This window comes from Vidua chalybeata, chromosome 9, assembly GCF_026979565.1.
Source record: "Vidua chalybeata isolate OUT-0048 chromosome 9, bVidCha1 merged haplotype, whole genome shotgun sequence".
Lineage (NCBI taxonomy): Eukaryota > Metazoa > Chordata > Aves > Passeriformes > Viduidae > Vidua > Vidua chalybeata.
Genome location: NC_071538.1, coordinates 12,588,610 through 12,608,467, shown reverse-complemented (window position 1 = coordinate 12,608,467; position 19,858 = coordinate 12,588,610). Strand labels below are relative to the sequence as shown.

The following is a 19,858-nucleotide window of genomic DNA, read 5'->3' as shown; positions in this document are numbered from 1 at the left end:
CAATGCTTCATCTTCTAGGACCAAGTTAACTGGGACACCAAAGGGGTTTTATCCCATGTTGGGGCCCTACTTGCTTGCCCAGCTGTTCTGTGACCCACAGAGCTTCTGACCCAATCCACAGACTTGGCTTACCCCATCTCAGTTCTCTTTGGAAACCACATAGCTCTCCTTGATTTGCACTTGCTCATGGTGGACTGCTATCACGATTTAATCCTTTCACTGGCAAGACACATACAATGTGTGGCTGTCAAATTTGCACAGGTTTGCCCCAAGTGAGTCACTGCACCTGAAACTGGAATCTGGGAATATTGATCCCCAAAAAAATGTTGGAGATGACATCCAAAGACCAAGTTTTCACAGAATTAACTGGAAAGGAGAAAGAGGAATCTCAGTTTGCCATGAAGCATCAAACTGGTCTGGAAAGCAGATTTCTGCTCCCTTGAGAGTTTTTATTTTTGATAGCTTTGGATAACTAAGATAAACAGAGACTGAAGGGATGTCTGAGACACACACAGAATTATTGAATTATGATGTTTGAGAGGTTATTTACTTTAAAGAGTATTTACGTAAGGTCCACTTCCTCTTCATATATATGCTCAAACATTACAAAGATTCTCCCTCCACCCTTAATGAGGAATTTGCATTTTACAGCCCCAAACATCCAGAATTCACCTTTTTTCAAGAATATCCCTAGGGAAGTTTTCCAGGCAGTCCATTCCTTGTTCATAGTAACAAGCAATAGGACAAGAGGAAACAGCCTCAAGTGGCACTAGGGGAGGTTTGGATTGGACATTAGGAAAAATTTATTCATCAAAAGGGCTGTCAAGCATTGGAACAGGCTGCTCAGGGAAGTGTTGGAGTCACCATCTCTGGAGGTATTTAAAAGATGTGTGGATGTGGTGCTTGGACACACGGTTTAGCTGTGGACTTGGCAGTGCTGGCTTAGCAGTTAAATCAATGATCTTGGAGGTCTTTTTGAACCTAAACCATTCTATGATTCCCCAGAGCCTGAGCAAAACCAGGGAAATTCCACTCTCTCACCAGGCAAATGAGGCACGTGTGGAAAGAAAACACAGGGCATTGAAAGGAAGAGGGGAAAGAGGGATCAGAATATGAAGTGATGACTGGGATATTGCTATTAAAGCAGCTGATTTTTCCTCAATTCTCTGGCCCATCTGGAACAATTCTGCTCACCTGAGAAGTGTCATGGTTGAATATCACAGCATTCAGGTCTCCACAGTTGTAGTGCTTGATGAGATCCTCAGTGGTGTAGGGGGCCTGCAAACTCCCTGCTCGAAGGCTTTCGTGTTGGAGCAGAGTTTGGTTTAGAGCAAACAGCACCTGCAGAAACAAAGGCAGGAAAAAGAGAGAAAAAGTTAAAGATAGCATGAATCAAAACAACAAGGACTAAAGGACAAAACTTTGAAAGACTTTCCTGCAGCTGATGTCTATTCCCTTTATCCATTCTAGCCCACAGTAACAAGGGATGGTCTTTAGGCATTCCCAAATGGAAAAGCATTCAGGTGCAAGACCCTATAATATTCTCCACAGAGTACAACTTCACAACAGATACATATTGCTCAGAGGTCACAGTCTCAGAACTCTTGGGCTCTCTGTGCTGGTTAATTTGCTTCATGACAGACACTGGAATGGAAACTCCCCTAAATGAGGAAACTTCTAGTGCCTCTGACTGTTTCCTGTACCCTAGTTTAAATCCAAAGCCCAAACTCAGATGACAGGTTTTTGAGAAAAAAAAAAATCAAAATCATCTGAACTTCTGAAGTCAAAGGTGTTGTATTGGAACTTTGGACACGCTTGTAATAACAGATACTTTGGGAAATTCATTATTAGTCTCCCTCCTTTTGTCTTTCCTCCTTCACCCACCCATTTGCAAAGTGAGAACAGAGATATAGATTTGTAACACTGTCCCAACAGACTGGTCCAGTATCCTCATCCCAAACCTGAAAAAAAAACAAAAAAGCAGAAGCACTATTGACTGTGTAATTTTGGATAACCAAAAAAAAAGTCCTTAAATACTAGATTTATTTCCCTTGAATTACCAAACAAAGCCTAAAAAAACCCAAGCAAACAAATCAAAAGCCCCCCACCACAAAGAAACCCCCACGCCTCTCCAACATAAGAACAAATAAAATCAAATAAAAAAAGGATCACTAAATTTCATATGTACTACCAAAATTCTTTTTAGATTTGTGGCAGACTGTGGGAGTAATACATACTTGGTGGTTCAATAACCACCATTTACATGTTCTGCTTTCCTAGAACCTTCTGAAGAAACTTGATAAAAAGTAGATGAATAAATCAGAAGAACAGCAGTGAATACTTTTGTCATGAACTATATAAATAAACAAACACACTTTTCCTAAAATAAAGTGGAATGTGTTGACTGTGAATTCAGACTTCTGAAGAATTATATTGATGTGACATTTTTCATGAAAAGACTCCTGCACCCCTCAGTCTCATATTTCACCACTTTTTAAGCTTTTCTCATTTATAACAGCAGTTCCCCATCCTTCCCAGAGAATAACAATCATCTCAAAATCTGGGCAAGGTAATCCCCGCTGAGCTCCAGTCTGGGACCTGAATTCTTACCTTCTTAAATTTTCGCAACTGAACCCACTTCAAGGAGTGAACCCGAGAGGAGTTTAAAATCAGCAATTTACATATGTATTTGCAGGATGGAAGTTTTTAGTTTAAAATTATGATTCCCATTGAAGTTTATCTGAAGGCGAAGGAGAGGAAGTTGCAAAATCTCATGTATATAAAAAATGAGTATCGGATATTTAATTATTAATAATAACATTGATAGTGTTAGTAATATTAATAATAACAAAGGATCTTCAGGGCACTAACAGCCTCAATAAAAAGCTGTTACATGCTAACTAACATACACAAATTGGGTTGAGAAAAAGCAAATCCTAGTTTTTAATTTACTTTAAAAAAAAAAAAAGATGGTCTTTCAACTGAACCTGTTATACCTCAATTTGGCAATCGGTTCCCCATTAGGAGCCAAGCCTAAAAGATTTCCTTGCCCAGATCTAAGGGTCTCTTCAGGCTTTTCTACAAAGAGATCAAGCTTTCCCAGGACCACAGCTTGAAGGTAAGCATCTTCCTAACTTAGTTTTTCTCTAATTTAAAAAACATGCAAAAAACACAGTTTGAAAAATTTCTAATGTTTGAAAGGATCTGAGCTTTTTCTTTTTCCCCTAAGGGCTACAGCTCAAAGAGGAAATGGTTCATCCCAGGATTTCCTGGGGATTCTAAACATTTTGACTAATAAAAATAAAAGCTTAGAAAAACATTGACAGGAAAAATGAAAGCAGAGGTTTTCCCAAAATGCTTTTAGCAAAATCCTCCTCATTTTTGATTTTTTAAACAATGGATGTTACCGGATTTTTATATACAAAAATATGTATACACACAGGCACACACACATATACAAACCACCAACAAGCCCTGAGGCAAGCCCTTGTGTTTTATGATAAAATATTAAGAAGGCAATAAACAAATCCTTACTTACTTTACTCCCAATGCTTTCCCCCCCTTCCTCCTTTTTTTTTTTTTTTCATTTTTTTGTTATTCTGAAGAAACCAGTCCTGTGCATTAATGCTGTGTGTCTTTCTCCTCTGAATAAGTTTGGAGCCTATTACATTATTTCAGTCATATTTACAGCGGGTTAGAGATCTTGAAGAAAATTGTCTATGGGTTCCTAAAAATCAGCCTGCAGAGAAGTTCACCATACAACTTCACGTCTTACAAGACACTAAAGATTCCAAATGAGAGAGAATGAATTATTTTGCAGTTTTTGGCAGATGGCCCCCCATGATTTCATTGGTGCCAGGACATTCATTTCCCTGCTTTCTGTCTCTGAGCAGCTTTGGGACCTAGAGGTGATGCTGGTCACCAGCTGAACCCATCCAGCATGCTGCTGTCACTGTGGGGAGCTCAGCACTGGGTTCTAACTTCTGCCCCAAAAGCTAATCCAGAGATTTTATTTTAGGAGGAAAGTTAAAATCAGAAACTTAAACACCTGGATATGTAACTAACCAATTTCTAGAGAAGTCTTGCTTAATCAAGCCATAACTACCATGGATTTTGGTTGGGTGGCTCAAAACAAATTTAAAGAGAAGCAGGGTCTCATCATAGTCGCCTGCTTTCTGGCTGGATTTGTAGACCATTTCCTTCAGAGTCAGGTTAAAGCCAGCTTAAAATCCGAATTTATTTTTCCTTACTGTTCTGATAATGCCACAAAAATGCTGTTTCCTTCCCTGCTCTCTATCTTAATATCACTGACCCCGCGACCTCCAGCCTAATCCTCTATCTGAGTTAAATCTCCCAGAGCTGCCTGAGATTACTGAACAACTGATGAGTTCAAAATAAACACACTTAGAGTGACTGCCTATACACAGTCCCACCTAATAAACAGAGCAGACGGGATTTGTTCTGGGAAGCAATGGGAAGTTATGACTTTGGCTCTCGGGAAGTGCATTTTTATTCACACAATTTATGGTCCTCACTCTGGTGTGCTTTGAAGACATTTTTGCACATTTGTCTCTGTCTGTGCATCGCTTGTGACTGACCAACCTTTTAATCTGGGTGTTGTCATTCCCCTAGCACAGAGATTTTATTTGGAGACACCAGTTCAGCCCTCAGGGCAGTCCTGTTTTACTGTCAGTGGGAGTGGGTCCCACTAGTCCTATGCAGTCCCAGGGACCCTGGTCCAGACATTTTTGGAATTGTTTTGCACAGCCTTTGGACCTCTCAAGAAAAAGGGTCTGAACCAGTGAAGACCTTCGCTAACAGCTTTACTGATCACCTTGACACTCACACAGTATTCCCCCTCTCTGTGCTTCTGGATTGCAGAGCCAGGAGTCACACAAGAACAGAAGGAATGGGTTACAAAAGCAAACCTCCCATATAAATCAACTTGAATGTTTATGGTGCTTAACTTTCACCTTCAAAAAGATAAAGGATTATAAAACCTCCAAACCACACATAAAGCAAGCAGACACAACTGCAGTGGGTCCTAAGGTCTTGAGGTTGGCACTGCCCAGAAGTGTTGGTATCAGCAGTTGTCCTTGGGACAGTTTGAATATTGTTCTGCAAACACATTGGTGAGGTTGGAGGTTTGATTTTATGTGATAATTTAATGAGAGTTGGTTTTTAGGGAAGTAAATCTAATCTACAGAAACAGATCTCGAGAACCACTGCCAACTTTTTAAAGAGGGAGAAGTAATTATAAATGTGTATTTGGATTGGGCTTAGGAACACTCCAGCCTTTCTAGAAGAAATAATTTTCTTCATTGAACTTGGGAGAAAAGCTAGATGAAAATGCCATTTGTTCCAAGGTACTCCCACAACCACTCACATACCTACTGTGTTTTAATGTGCTGGGCCAGCAGCTTCAAACTGGGCATCTGAAGGCTCCACAGCACCATGCTAGTGCTGCATGTGATAGCTAAGGAGAAATCACAGCCTCTGTGCCAGAGAGATTTTGCCTTATCCATGTTCTGGACATTTGTCTCTAGCTGAAGAGCATAGGAAGGCCCAGAAAACAAAACCCAAGCTAACCCTCATCAAATACATCATCATTCCTGGTTACGTCAGCCATGAACAGGTGGACCTATCCACATGTGGAATCAAGTGGAAGGGTTGCCAGATCCATCTCTTCAATTTTTCTAACTAAAGCCCCAAATAATGCCACAATGGAAAAAAACAAACAAACAAACAAACAAAAAAAAAACAAAAAGAAAAAAAAAGCCAAAAAAAAAACAAACAAAAAAAAAACCCACCACAGCTTTGTGGGAACACCTAATAAGCAGCTGTAAAATAAGGCAAGGGAACCTTATTCACAGATAAAATGCTTGAGTGGTCCCAAACCTTCCTATGAAATATATTGCTAATAAAACAGACAACAAATTCAGGAATTACAACACAAGAAACACATTTCTTGTTAAGCTTAAGACAAATTGGAGCTGTGTTCTTCTGGTGTGTTTGCTATACAGGAGACTTGAAGATGAAAGGCAACCCTAGGAAAACTCTCAGGCCAAGCTCTGCATTCACAGGACTCCGGTAGCTGGAATTACAGGATGACCCCTGCACAGACCCATGATTAATAACAATACCACAAAAACAAGTACTTAAATTTCACACTATGTCAGCTTTTGAGCAGGCAACTTATTGTTTTCCTTTGCTCTCTCTTTTGGACACATGCCACCACAATGCAAACACTAAATAAGCATTACTGGAAGTGTTTGAGTGACTATATCCTGTCAGTGCCAAAACTACAATTCCAGAAAAGAAATACCCACTCTCCTACTTGGTTCAAAACAAACTGCAACATAAATATTGAGATATACAGTTCTGCAGGAGTTCTCCTTTCTTAGTTATCCTAATCTGTGATCAAACAGAAAATCAAATATACAGTTTAAGGTCAAAATAGTTACTTGGGGAAAGAAAAAATATAAGAAAGAAAAATGCAAGTCCCTGATTTTCCAGATTAATGAAAAGCAATAAAAGTGCTTGCCCAAATCTGTTCAGTTCCATTGGTTTCCAGAAGATGGGTTTCCCCTTTCCTTGAATCTCTTGTGCTATTGCTAGGAATTAGTGAGCTGTGAAACTCACCTAATGAGGTCAGCATCAGGAAATAGCTCTGGAAAAACAGGCCCTGGGGGACCTACTAAAGGACTCCCCCAGTGTCCAAACGAAATCCTGGATGCATTGGCACATTGTACAGCTGGGGCTGTGGGAGGAACGTGCCCAGCTTTGTTGTTGTTTTTCCTATAAAGGGACAGCTAAGGAAAGTGAAACTATTAACTCATCCACTGGAATTTCTACTCACAAACCGTGCTCCCTGTTAAAGCTGCTCATAAAAGCCTTTCGGCTAGTTAGTTCCATATGTTCCCCAAATCCGCAGTTATTGCTTCTGAAAGGCAGGAGTAGTTAACAGTCTGCGGCTTGGCACTGACCAGGGAGACCTAGGGACCTTGATTTCCCCCTCCCTTTCAAACTGCCAATTAACCAGTTTAATAAACCAGTTTGAATCTGACTGAGGTGCCTGGAGAAACCCCAAACCACCACCCATCCTAGGGCTCAGCCATGACAGTGACACAGGGGTACGGCCCAGGGCAGAGCAGTCACGCTAGTGATGTCCAGCCACTGGACTAAGGTTGGTTTTCTTGATGCTAAGAAAGCTGCAGGAACATTCAGGCCCCAGTTTTCAGCCCTATATACCCAAAGCTCCAGCTGAAGTTGACTCCAACACCTTGACTTTAGCCTCCTGTTTTCTCTCCTTATGCAGAGATCCCACAATAAACTTGCCCAGGAAAAAATTTTGGATTTTTGCTGTGTTTTGATTGAATCAAAAACCAACAGAAAATTTCTAGACATCTTACACTGCAGAGTGCATGAGAACCCCATTCTCTCAGCCTTAAGTTCCCTAAGCCAGAAAAGGAGTCTCCTGGTTGATGACATTCCCTGGGCTGACCCTACTACACTACTGCTTCTGCTCTAAGTTCCTGGCTTCAGTAGGGCTGGGGCAGGCACCAGGTTCAGTGAGACCCTGGAGAGCAGCACTTTGGGGGTTTGGTGGGTTATGTGATAGAACAGGCAAGACAGCAACAGTTTGGGCTCTTAGATGCGTGTCTTCTCTTGCACAAGGTCATTAAGAGAACAAAGATGTGGAATTAATTTCTGTCCCGAAAGCACTTTTAAAACTTATACTATAATACACTATAAATACCACACCCACTCAAAATAGGTCAATAAAACTCAAAAAAAGGTCTTAAGTATGTAACCTAAAGTCAGCAGCAGCTGCAGCAAGGCAGTACTGGAATGAGGGTAAGATCTGAAAACTTTTCTTCTAGTGGCAGTGACCTCAGTTACTTGCTAAAGGTACTTAGAGTCCAGATTAACATAGAAGAAGGGATGAGGGAAAAAGCTTTGATATGGAATTTCCATCCTTTTCCCTTTTGTGAACCACTACACTGATGGAAGGATGTTTCAATGCCCTAACCACATCATCAGCAGGGTCTCTTTTGCCAGTAACTCAGCTTGATGTCCAACCAGTCACAGTGTGAGTGAGCAGCAACTCTGTGGGGTAACTCTGCTTTGGTCAATGCCCACATTCAAGCTTAGGAAATAAATTAAGAAACAACGGGAAGACAGATTTGCATTTTAATCAGAACTGAACCTCTGGAAGAGACAGAATTACTTCTGTTAAATTTGCAATATAAATGAAGGACTTTTGTGGATTTTGTATGCAGGATTTACTTGCATCCAGTACTTCTGCATCAGTCTTGTTTCTCAGCTGTGCTAAACTCAGCAGATTAACTTTGATGAGTAAATCTATCTAAAAGGTTAAATATTTTCACCAAATGAGTTACACTCTGAGCAGTCTAGTTCTGCAAGTGGTTTTATAATGAAGTGCAACCAGTTCCTGTAACCAACACCCTGCCCAGCAGTGATGGCTTGCAGGTCCAAGTGTCACTGTTTAGACTTCTGCACTGGAGTCTTAGGTCTTGTAAACAAAAAAGTAAACACTCAGTAAGATCAGCTCATACTTCTGGCATGAGAGAGCACTCTTCCTTCTTGAAGGATGGTTGAACTCAGAGTGGTTCTAAAGCATATTCCTCCTTCCTAGAACTCACCTCAGCTATTCAGTCAGTTATGTGAATTAAAGAAAGGACATAGTAGACAACAAAATGCTGACCAGTAACTTAAAAATCCTGTATTAGTTTTAACCAAGTCAGACATGATGGTGTAAATTGCTCCAGCTTCTTTCCTTACACCCTTCATGTTAATTTGTGGCAAGGCAGTAACAGGTCTTCCAGGACCAAGTAGCTGGCAACTGGGTTTGATTTTAAACAACCCATAAAAGGTATCAGAAATATCATTGTGAGGGCAAAAGGCTGGAGGGCTCAGTTGGTGTGAATGGACCCACTCCACAAAGAGAAAGGAGAGTGACTCTGTGAGACTGGATGTGTAAAGCAGCAGCCCTGGATCATGTGAAACCCACAGGCACAGAAGGCGGCAGGGACATTTCTCACCCAGACAAAGCAGGCAGTGTTCCAGTGGGACAACCTGGACAGGGCCCTGCTGCCTATCTGGTGCTGCCCATCTGGTGCTGCCCTGGGCTGGCTGCCAGCCTGGCTCCTGCGCACCTCTGGGGCCCCACCATTTCCCCTGTGCCACCACCCCAGCAAGCCTTGCTTGGACTCCAGCTCCACTTTGTCATTCCTGTTCTGGGGTATCTCACGACTTACTAGTCAAGAGCAAACCCCCTGTATTCAGAGAGCCCAAATGCTGTCTCAGTGTCAGGAAACTCACCCCCACACACCCCCCACATAACACAAGAGCTCTGTGAGCACTGGAAGTTTGTGAGGAGGGTTTCTGGAGAAGAGCGGTGTTCCAGCAGAGGTGCCGCAGCGTCTGCAGCACGTTGCTCAAAGGTGTCATTGAAACAAGTACAGTCAGCTCAGATAAGCCCAACATCCCCAAAAGTGTCTGGTAGCAGATACTTTGGGAAAGCATGTAAGAAATGAGGTGAGCAGAGCGTGAACTTTTCTCAGACAACACTTCCCATCTTCTGGAAATCTGCCAGTTGGGGACCTTGTGGATGAAAATACCTCTTCTCCTATCACTCCTTCCCACCCACCTCCCTGCTCCCCATGCCTTCACCTCAAAATTATCCCTGTGCTTGGTTGCACCACTTTTCTGAAGAGCAGCCATCTGCCTGCTCTATGCAGAGAGGAGCTCTCAGCCTGCTGCTTTGCCCAGCAATTTCACTCCCAAATGGACGCCTGGCAGGATGCCCAGAGGGCAGCGCCCACGATCACTTTTCTCCACCTTAAATGGGCACATTGTCCCTTCACCTTCAGAGGGGGCACATGAAATCCTTCCCAAGAACCTGAAACCATGTTTGCGCTCGGCTCACAAGTAAAATTGTAACTGGGCCCTTCTGGGGTTTCGATTTTTCTTTTTTTGTCTCCACTGTAACAGAAGGAATGTGGGAACATGCCCTGAGTGGAACGGACCAGTTGGCCCCAGTGACGAGTGAGCTGCAATGAAAGGGGCACCCTCATGGAGAAAAGCAAAGATTTTGGGTGGTTTGGGGAACTCCCATCTTTAGACACCCAGCCTGAGACATTTTTTTTAAAAAGTCTACTTTCATGATATGCTAAGCATCCACCCACTGAAAAATGCAACCTGTCCTGGGTATATTTAATTTGGGGTTTATTCATATTACTGCTTAATTTTGAACTGTTGCTTTTTAATTACCAGCTGAAGCTACATAGTAAAATGGACTAGCCCCACAGGCATGTTTTTCTTTCTATTATATTACAGTGAGGCAGCAGATTAACTCCTTCAGCCATCCCAGCTTAACACCTCCCGACGCCAGCACGGCCCCTTTCCAAACTGCTCCTGCAGCAGGAATGGCTGGAGGGGACACGGATCTTTCTGTCCTGAATTTCCAACTCCCAGCCTGGGGTATCAGCACAAGCAGGTGCCAATTTCAATATGTGACTATCCTGGAGAATAAATCACAGTCCATCAGGAAGGGGAGCACTTTCCAGGGAACCAGATGGAGCTGCAACTTCTGGCCAAGGACAAACACTTTGGGGCAACAACTGTCTCAGCTTTCTAGTTTCCACCTGAGCACCACTGAGTTAACAGCTGTAGAAAAGGGAATGTTTCCTAAGCCTGAAGGAGGCTGAATCTTCATGAGGTCCAGCAGGGAAAGTGGAAAAAAAAATAGAAATTACAATTTAAAACAGTATAAGGAAAACTTAAGAGGAAGCAGGGAGCTGAACTCATCAGGGAGAAGCACTTGTTTTGAACATTGTTTTTTCCTTTAGCTTAGCATTATCTCAATATGAAATAATTTTATTATGCAAGATTTTTCTGCCATTGGGGTACACAGTGACCAGGCATGGAGTACCCCGTGTCTCTTAAGAAACACAGAGCTTGATCTGGCAGCTGCTCTCTTTGGGTCTTCCCCACCTGGAGCAAACTATGCCCTTAACCAGGACAGATGATGGGACCCGATCTGTGCCAGCTGTTACAGGGCACAGAGGTCCCTGGGTGGCCTTACCAGGAGAGCCTCTCTTTCCTCCTGGGAATCCAGTTATATCCTCAGGGTCAGGGTTCCAGTGCAGACCTTGTAAAGCACAGGTGATGGGCAGTGCACTGCTAACCCCTCATGCTGCCTCTCTCTCCCAGAGCTCTCCCAGATGCATTTTGCTGCATCAAAGCATGAAAATGGCTGAAACTGGTGCTCCCCTCCCGAGTGTTGCAGCCCTGGTACAGTCTACATAAAAATTACTCCAAATTCAGTTAGCCACGGAAAGAAGGTGACCTACCCATCAAATCACAGCAGCTCAAATTTCTAATATCATCTACTTGCAGCCAAGCACTTGCCTTCAAATTAAGCAGAGGCCAAGAATAATTACTTCTTACTATTCACTGAGATATTTACATCAATTATTCAGCAAATAAATTCAGCTAACAAATAGCTTCAAGGAAACCGCAATCTATTCACAGTCAAGTTGCCAAGCCAGAAGAAAATTATAAAATTAATTATTCGCAACAAGCTTCTCTGTTAGCTTTCAAAGTCAGAATGATAAATTCAGACACTTTAATTTCTACTATATATTGGTTTCCTCAATCTAATGCTCCTGTTTATGAATTATGGGAGGTTATAGCTGTCTCTTGAAAGATAACTATAATTATATTTTTATTATCATTGGAACTAAAAGATCTTTTTGCTTGAAGGTTTTTTAAGCCTAGCCTAAACAGTCTCTACTCCAGTCAGAGAACACCTATGAAATCAGCTACCAGTGAGGATATGCTGCTAAAGAACCAGGGAGAGTGTTCTCAGATTCTTCATCTCCTGGCTAGAGCCAGGAACCCGATGCTACTGCAAAACATTTCTTTAAGTTGGCAAATTCTGAAGAAAGCACTTCATTCAAGTAACACTTCCATTTTCTTTTTTCTTCCAACTAAGAAAGGATGTAGAAGAATATTCTTTGCACAGCTTCATATATTACTGAAGGTGGGATATTTCCTCAAATAAACAAATAGCAAAAAGAGTAATTAATCCTGTTTTTAGGCACCATTCTGTTTTATGCACATAAGCAGCAGAGAGAATACCTGACAAAGATCTGCCTCAGATTCACCTTCTGCCCCTTTAGCTGTATCTCCTCACTCCTCACATGCACTCTCAGAATTTGAGCCAAATAAACTCCTTCTTTCCCCCTCTCCTCTTTTTCCTTGCCTGTTTAATGCTGATGCTCTGTAAATACACCCACAACTAAGCACTTACATGCTGCCAACCCCTGAAACACTCCATAAATGTCCAGCAGGTTTTTCCCTCTCCAGCTGCACTTCACCAGGAAGATTCCCAGAAATCCTATTGCCACTGAAGGCATTGAACATGAGGACACAGCTCAGACAAGTCCTGAAGACCCCAAAGGGAGAAAAAGCAATTCCCAAAAGCAAATGTCTTTGCTCTTGCCCTGGAATAATATGGATGGATAACAGCCTTTTGCACAATCATGACAGTGGGGCTGGAGCTCAGAGGCTTCATTCCACTACTCTACCTCAGGACAGAAGGGAAGATGTCCAAGGAGAAATCCCAAAGCAGTGGTGTGGGTACTGAGCAGAGCACAGAGGATTGCTTCCAGGTTTGACTTCATTTCCTAAGGCTGACTCCAACCAGTACAAGGAGACTCATATGGTGTAATTTAGCATTGTCCTGATGATTGACACCCATTGAAATCCTGCCCACAAGTCCCAAAGGAGATGGGGATGGTGCAGGGGGTAGGAAATTACATCCTCCAAAACCTGTGGGGGATCAGCTCATTTTGAAGATAATATCTGATCTGCATTTCTTCCCTGCTCTGGGTCTTTTTACCTTCCATAAACCAGGCAGGATGGAGAGTAGGTTCAGGTGGCTTTATAGGCCAATTTCCTTGCAGATGGGAGTTGATCAGATTAACTTGCCCCAACCATACACTTGCCCCAACTAATACACTTGGCAGGGAATTTTGCGCTGTGTTTTCATTTTGTGCACAGGCAGCTATGCTTTCCATTTAATTGTTCCTCAAATTTAAAATATAACTATAAAATTCTAAGAAACTTAGCTTGGATTTTGAGTAGCAAATGTTCTGGACCACTTAGAGATGAGGTGAAGCTCTGGAATTACTCAGTGAAGGCACAAACAATGAATACATCTGAGAAAAATGTCAGAGAGTTTATATAGAGAGGCAAAAATTGAATAGATTGCAAAAGAAGTTGCTCAGGAAACATGGCTTTACTGAGCTCTGGTAAGTAGAACTTACTGGATTCAAAGCATTAGGATACAAGAACTCCTACGACAAAGACTTTGTGGGGTCTTGTTTAAATTGCAAATTCTGACTCTTTTTTTTTTCTAATGGGGTGACCTCTCCTCTTTGCTTTTAGGAAGCTAAATTACACTTTAGTTTGCCTGTTTTCATCACATTTTGCTTTGGGCACAAATGACTGCGAGCTCTGCTCTTTCTATGCTGATAGAAACTGAAAAGGGATTAACCAAAAAGCAATAAACTATTCCCTCCGAATTGTTAACCCTACATTTTCTTATTAGTGTCTTATCCACACTAACTTGAAACTTAGCAATGCTGGTTTTCTCCAGAGCTGTCAGCTGAAATAAGCTGGTTCTGTTCCTTGCAGACTGCATTTGCCAACAATCTTTCTGCTTTCAAAACACACCCCCTCCACCAAACACAGCCAGACTGTTGCCCTTTTCAGAATTTCCCACAGGTACACCACGACGTTAAAGAGGGAACAAAACCAGCATGGCATTTTTCAAGCTATTATCATGGGAATGCTTTGTACACAAGAATGTCAGAGTGAAGCCAAGCTTCGTGCAGAGCTCTGAAGGTAGATGGATGTAGCAAGCACACGAGTGTACGAGCCAGCGACTTGCAAAGATTACAGACCAGAGCCATTAAAGTCTTGAGAGGAGGGGAAGGATTCCTGAGGCAAGAAGATAGTAGGATCTGAAAAGATCCACAAAATCCCTTTCAATTACAATGGAAGTTGCTCAAGAAAAGCAATCCCATTGTCTTCTCTTTGGACTTTTCATAAGAGCATTGGGAATGGCAGAGCAGATGTGCTGTAGCACGGAATGAAGGCTCCAGCCCAGCCCTAGACATCTTAAGGCCCTTTTGCCAGCCTCTTCTCTAATAAATTTATATGCTCTGGCACCTGAAAGTTTCCAGATGATACTGCAAGCCAACTACAGAGGACTGACTTAAGTGCCCTTGCCTTTGTTACACTGCCTGACCAAGAGACCAACTGCTAGCTGGCACTGGCATTCTTCAGAACTGGGCCTGCTGCCTACTCTGCAGTCTTGGGCAGAGTTTGACCCTTTGTATTCACAACTAAATGCTACCAGATGGATGCATCAGTTCAAAGGCTGGTGGAAACAATTAAGATTACAGGAAGCCACATTTATCCTTCCACCTATAGCACTGAATTAATCACGGCTGATAGGGATCTAAGCAGAGCCCACTCAAGGCTCTGATTTATATCACTACCTGTCAAGAGATGGCAGAAGATTGCCCAGTAGCTGCTGAATGCTTTTCTCCCACCCTCTTCCTCTCCCAGGGAGACAAATATAAGCCAGGACATTCCTGCTTTGCTCAGGATGCCATGAAACCTAACCTCCTGTTGACACAAGCATTAGGCCCCAGGACTGTATAACAGGTCACTGACAGAAAGATATAAGATAGAGCTTCCAAATTTGGCTGGCCACACACAGGCAGGCACTGGGATACGCATGTTCCTGGCTGCCAGGGCCTGCATACCTGTAAGGGAAACTTGGAGGCTGATGGACATCGTGGGGCCCTCAGCAAAACATTCTTCAGTTGTGTCTTCTGTCAAGTCCAGTGGCTGATGCTGCCTGAGACTCCTAAAAATCCTGTTTCCTTCCTAGGTAGCAAAGGTTGGATTTCATTCTAAACACAGGGAAGATCCAGGGAGCACTGGACAGCCGAGCCCCTATAGTTGCTATTAAAAGAATGACAAAGGAGGAGTGCCAGAGCCCATCCATACTGGGTGGGACTGGAAGCTTGAGTGACTCTATGTGAATCTGAATATTTGTGCTTAAATAAATTAAACCCTCAGTGCTCATCTGCGGTCAGAAGTCCAGTGTCAAGACTGAGACGGGACTCTCAGTAACTGTGAGCTCAGTGCTTTCTTTGGAAGCAAATCTCCTGAAATCTGGATGCTCCCATTCCCAGAGACTCACTGAGGAGCACATTTCATGTCAAGCATGACATGGGAATGGATCTGTTACCATATGCTAAGCTTTTCTCCATCCATGGGAGGCAAAACAAAGACAAACAGGGAGGCTTGAGTCAACACAAGGGTTAATTTAAGCACTGAGCTTGCTTAAAATAAAAGTTGTCACCAACCAAAAAGAACAAGTAGCCATTGAAGAGAAAACTGTTGAGATTTATGGGCCCCATTCTAGAGACATAAAAGGGGAGTCAATCATCATTTGAAGTTTATTTTTTTAATAAGAGCTCCTCAAATATTCCCCCCACTTTTCATTGCCAGAAACGTAAGCTTGTGGCTGTGAAAAAGTTAAAAATTAGGGGTTTCCTAAGTGGGAGCAGAATGCATGGTCGCTCTGTATGACCCCAGCTACTCTAACAGCTACTGCTAATTCCCAGTGGAAGCATCAATAGCTTGTGAAATAGACCCCTTTCTTTTCTTGTACAAATTATTCCTTTATATTTTTGAACTTCTGAACCTCCTGGCTTAATAACAACTCCACAAGAAAGAAGGAGAATAATTGAGTGTTTATAACAGCACGCATCCTTTTTTATTATCATCCCAGGCTGTGGCACTTTCGGTTCAGCAAAGCTTTAGTCGAAGCTGCTCTGAAAAGCTATTTGGAAATGAGAGGAGAGGGATGGGAAGTACATCTCCTCCTACACAGGAACTGTGGTCAGTGGACATTTTTTAGATTTCTCAAACATATAGTTTCACTATTTTCCACCTACTCCCTAAATTACAACCTACCCACTTACTACCTGTTTGAGTTACAAGCAGAAATTAAACATTGCTCCAGCCTCACAGCCTGTGAGCTGCAGCACATCAGAATGTGGGTCATAAAAAACTGCAAAACAAAGCAAGACAAAAACCTTAACTCACCCACACATGCAAGGCAAGAAAGAAACAAAACAAAGGAAAATAACAGGAATAACTGTTTTAGCCTCCTTCTTTTTCCAATTTTAAATGCAAAGCAATGTGACAGTGCTGCAACAAATGACAGTCTATTTATTTTCTCTAACAGATCTACAGTTGGTGGATTCCCCTCTACTTCCCAAAAGACTTACATGGCTTGAATTAAAAAAGGCTAACAGTAGAAAATATGTTTACTCAATAGGAAATGGCCATGGCAGGCTCAGGAAGTCCTCCAGCAGGCCATGCTCAGGCTCATCTTCCTCCAGCAGCTGGTTTAACAAGCACTAAATCACTGAGTCTTACATTCTAGATAATTTGCTGCCCAGTATCATCACTGTGTTGATTAATATGCTAACTCATAACAATGACAGATTCATAATAGTACACTTGGCAATTCCTATTTTGAGCTAGACACTCAGCCAGGGAACAGTGCTATGCCCCTCCAGGTCAGTGGTGCAGCACAACCCAACCCTTTTACGACAAGATTATGACAAGGTCAGATGAGCACTGTAAGGACTCAGCATATAAAACTGAGCAGCATTTCCTTGGAGAGGCTCAAGAAATGCCACCACCCACATTTCAGCAGAGCCCACTGCTCAGAGACACATCTTCACTTTGCTGTCAGCAAGGACAATTGAAACCTGCTTCACTGGAGCAGCTTCCTGTCAATAAAACTCACCTCAGACCATGTGCAAATAAGAGCTTGGTATCCTTGAGGTTTTCAAACATTTGCCTTTCCAGCAGTCATTTACAGGTGATATTTTTTTGGGTTTTCACTGGTATAATCCAGTAGTAACTCCTTCAAGCTGATGCATTTGTACCAAGCTCCACCACTCAATTGATTACACCACGAAATAAGGGGCTCTTACCTTCTTTGCTATATACTACAAAGATCAACTGAAGGGACAAAATAGGAACTAATTTTAACAGTTTCTTAATGGGTGTTGGAGGCATTTCCTTCAATCATGTTTATCTAAACATCTTTCCTTTCTCCTTAGTGAGGGTTCTTAAATGTAGCTTCTGAGGCCAGGCTAAACCCCCACTAAATCTTCTCCATAAAATGAGGTTCCCTGCAGCTGGAACATGTGGATGGTGTAGGATTCAAGTGGCAGCCACTGCCTGCTGCTCTCCCAACCACTGGCATTTCAAATGAAGTCCATTTATCACAGGCTTACTGTCAGATCTAACTGTAAATGAGCCATTCCATGACTATGATCTAAATTAGTTATTACTTCTGAGTAAGTACTTTGAGATGGAAAATAAAAATCCAAATCCTAAACCCAAACCAAGAAACAATACTGGAATCTCAGTAAAAGGCTGAGCTGGAAGCTCTGGAGCTCACAACAGAAATTGAGATCCTTATTTTTTTTTTTTGGTATGGGCTTCTCTCCTGGGTTTATTTCCCTTAGACACTCTCTTTCTCTCTGATTCTTTTTCCCCTCTCCCTTTGAGCAACTAAATAAAAACCTCATTTTAGTGATGCAAGGATGCCTCCTGAGGTTTTGTTCTTGGAGAGCTCCCATTCTTTCTGAGCTCACTTCTGTGCAAGTTTTTATTCCTCTTCTGTGCTGGTTTTGGGGCTATGACTGAGGGGGTCAAGAGAGTGACCCACAGGCTGTCAGACATTTCTGTCTCTTTGCGTGGGATTTTTGAGGAGCACTCAGAGCTGGCCTCAGAGAGAGCTGAAATCATCCTGAGTTGGTTGAGAAGAAGCTGTTTGGATAAAACCCCAGAGACATCTTTGGGACACTCTACTCACCTTGTTTCTCAATCATGACATGCTCGTATAAAAGGCACTACAAAACCCCTGACCCACAAAAACCCCACAGCCAGCTGGGATTACCACTACCACTAGTCCCAAACAGTATAAAGACAAAACTTTGAAGGCAACTTCCAAAAAAACTTGTTGTCAGCTTTGTGCTGCTCTTTTCCTACTTTCAAACTCAACCCCAGAGAAGTCTCCACCCCAGGCTTTCAAACACAAGGAGACATCTCAAAGTCCTCGAGTTTCAATCTGGTTAACTCTGGCTGTCTCCAGAGCCATGGTGTCCGGCCATGAGCAGGGCAAAATTAATCCATCCCTGGCTGCTTACAAAACCCTCCTTTGCTCCCTTCATCTCCTGCTCTTTCCAAGCACCACTTTGCCTTGACCTCATCCCAGCCAAGCCCGGCTGACTGAGGGCTTGTCATGCAGCACAGGGAGAGCAGCTCCAGCCAGCCCTACACACCGGGCTTTTCCTGACTTCCCTGACACTTCTGATCTGATGGATTTTGTAGTGGTCTTGTAAATGGGAATTAGTCATGCCTGGAGGGTCAAGGTTGTCAGACCTCATGCTGAAGTGTACATGTATTCCTCAAAGGAAAACCAACACAAGCAGGTTCTGTGCCAGGCTAGGAGGGAAAGAAGATATCAACAAATTGACAGAAAACAGCTTCTGTGACTTTTCAGCCCAGCAAGAACCAGGCAGCAGGGCTGGGGGGAAAAGAAACAAAAGGAAAGAAAAAGGAAGAAAGGGCAAGTAAGGAAGGGGAAAATAAAAAAAAGGAAAGGGAGGAAAGGGAAAATGAAGGGGAAGGAGAAGGGGATGGGGAAGGGGAGGGGAAAGGAAAGGGAAAGGAGAAAGCTCTACCACCACTCAGTGTACCAAATAATGTCAGAGAAAGAACTCTTTCTTTGGCTGTGGCAACCACATTCTAGCTAATCACTCACGATCCTTTACTAATGAGGAAGGAATTAAAAGCATTGCAAGATGTGATGAATTCAGACAGCCTGGATAATATAATCCCTTGGCCTTACAATAATGCTGTTAGGACAAAACATACTGATAGACAAACAGGAGTGAACACAAAAATACAGCTAATGAAATTACAATAGACTTAGGTGGTACAAGTCAGCCTAGGTCAGCTAAAAACAATCAAAAGAATTAACAATGACAATTTTCCATAGCTCACGGTCCAACTTCCCAGCTTCTAATCAAGAGAGTAAATCCCATCCCTGTGAGTTGCACCAATTCACATGGACTACAGTGAAACTGAGTGAAAAGGGCTTCTTGTAAGGAGTGAGATGGAGGAGGGGTTGGGGGGAAATGCTAAAAACATCAAAGTCTGAATTGGCTAAACTGGCAAGTGGTATGGCCTGACAGGAATGGATCAGGGGAGAGGTAGGGCCTGACATAAACATTACATACATTTCAGGAGGTTTATTTTGGCTTAGTACCATGCTGGTCTCATGGACTGAACGTCTGTTGAATCCACAATAAGCACCAAGGTGCAATAGGGGTAACACTGAGGGATATATTTCAAAAGCAAGTTCCTAATCCAGACTAAATGCTGATGTGGACAACTCCAAATTTATTTTCATGTAGGGACTACATTAAATCCTGCTATCATTTATAGGCATTTTGGGAAGGAATGGGGTAAAAGTCATGTGCTAAGCATGCAAACCACAGTTGAAATTACTGTGATGCAGTAAGTTTGATGTCAGATAAAGTGTAAATAGCTGTCCACATGCCAACCCTTGGCCTGCCACAATGGCACAGGGAGGTAACTTGACTTAATCTTCATTTAAGAACATTCATGCAGCCTGTTTGGGAGCTCTGCAGGC

General features: G+C 42.6%; 1 protein-coding gene across 2 annotated transcripts in view; it reads right to left on the bottom strand.

The window, feature by feature from the left end:
- Positions 1–19,858, bottom strand: part of TRABD2B (TraB domain containing 2B) — a 261,641-nt gene that overhangs the window by 117,922 nt on the left and 123,861 nt on the right. For both annotated transcript variants that reach the window (XM_053951106.1, XM_053951105.1), the window contains one exon: positions 1,195–1,341. In XM_053951106.1, the coding sequence (XP_053807081.1) occupies positions 1,195–1,341 (147 nt within the window). The remainder of the gene's footprint in view (positions 1–1,194; positions 1,342–19,858) is intronic.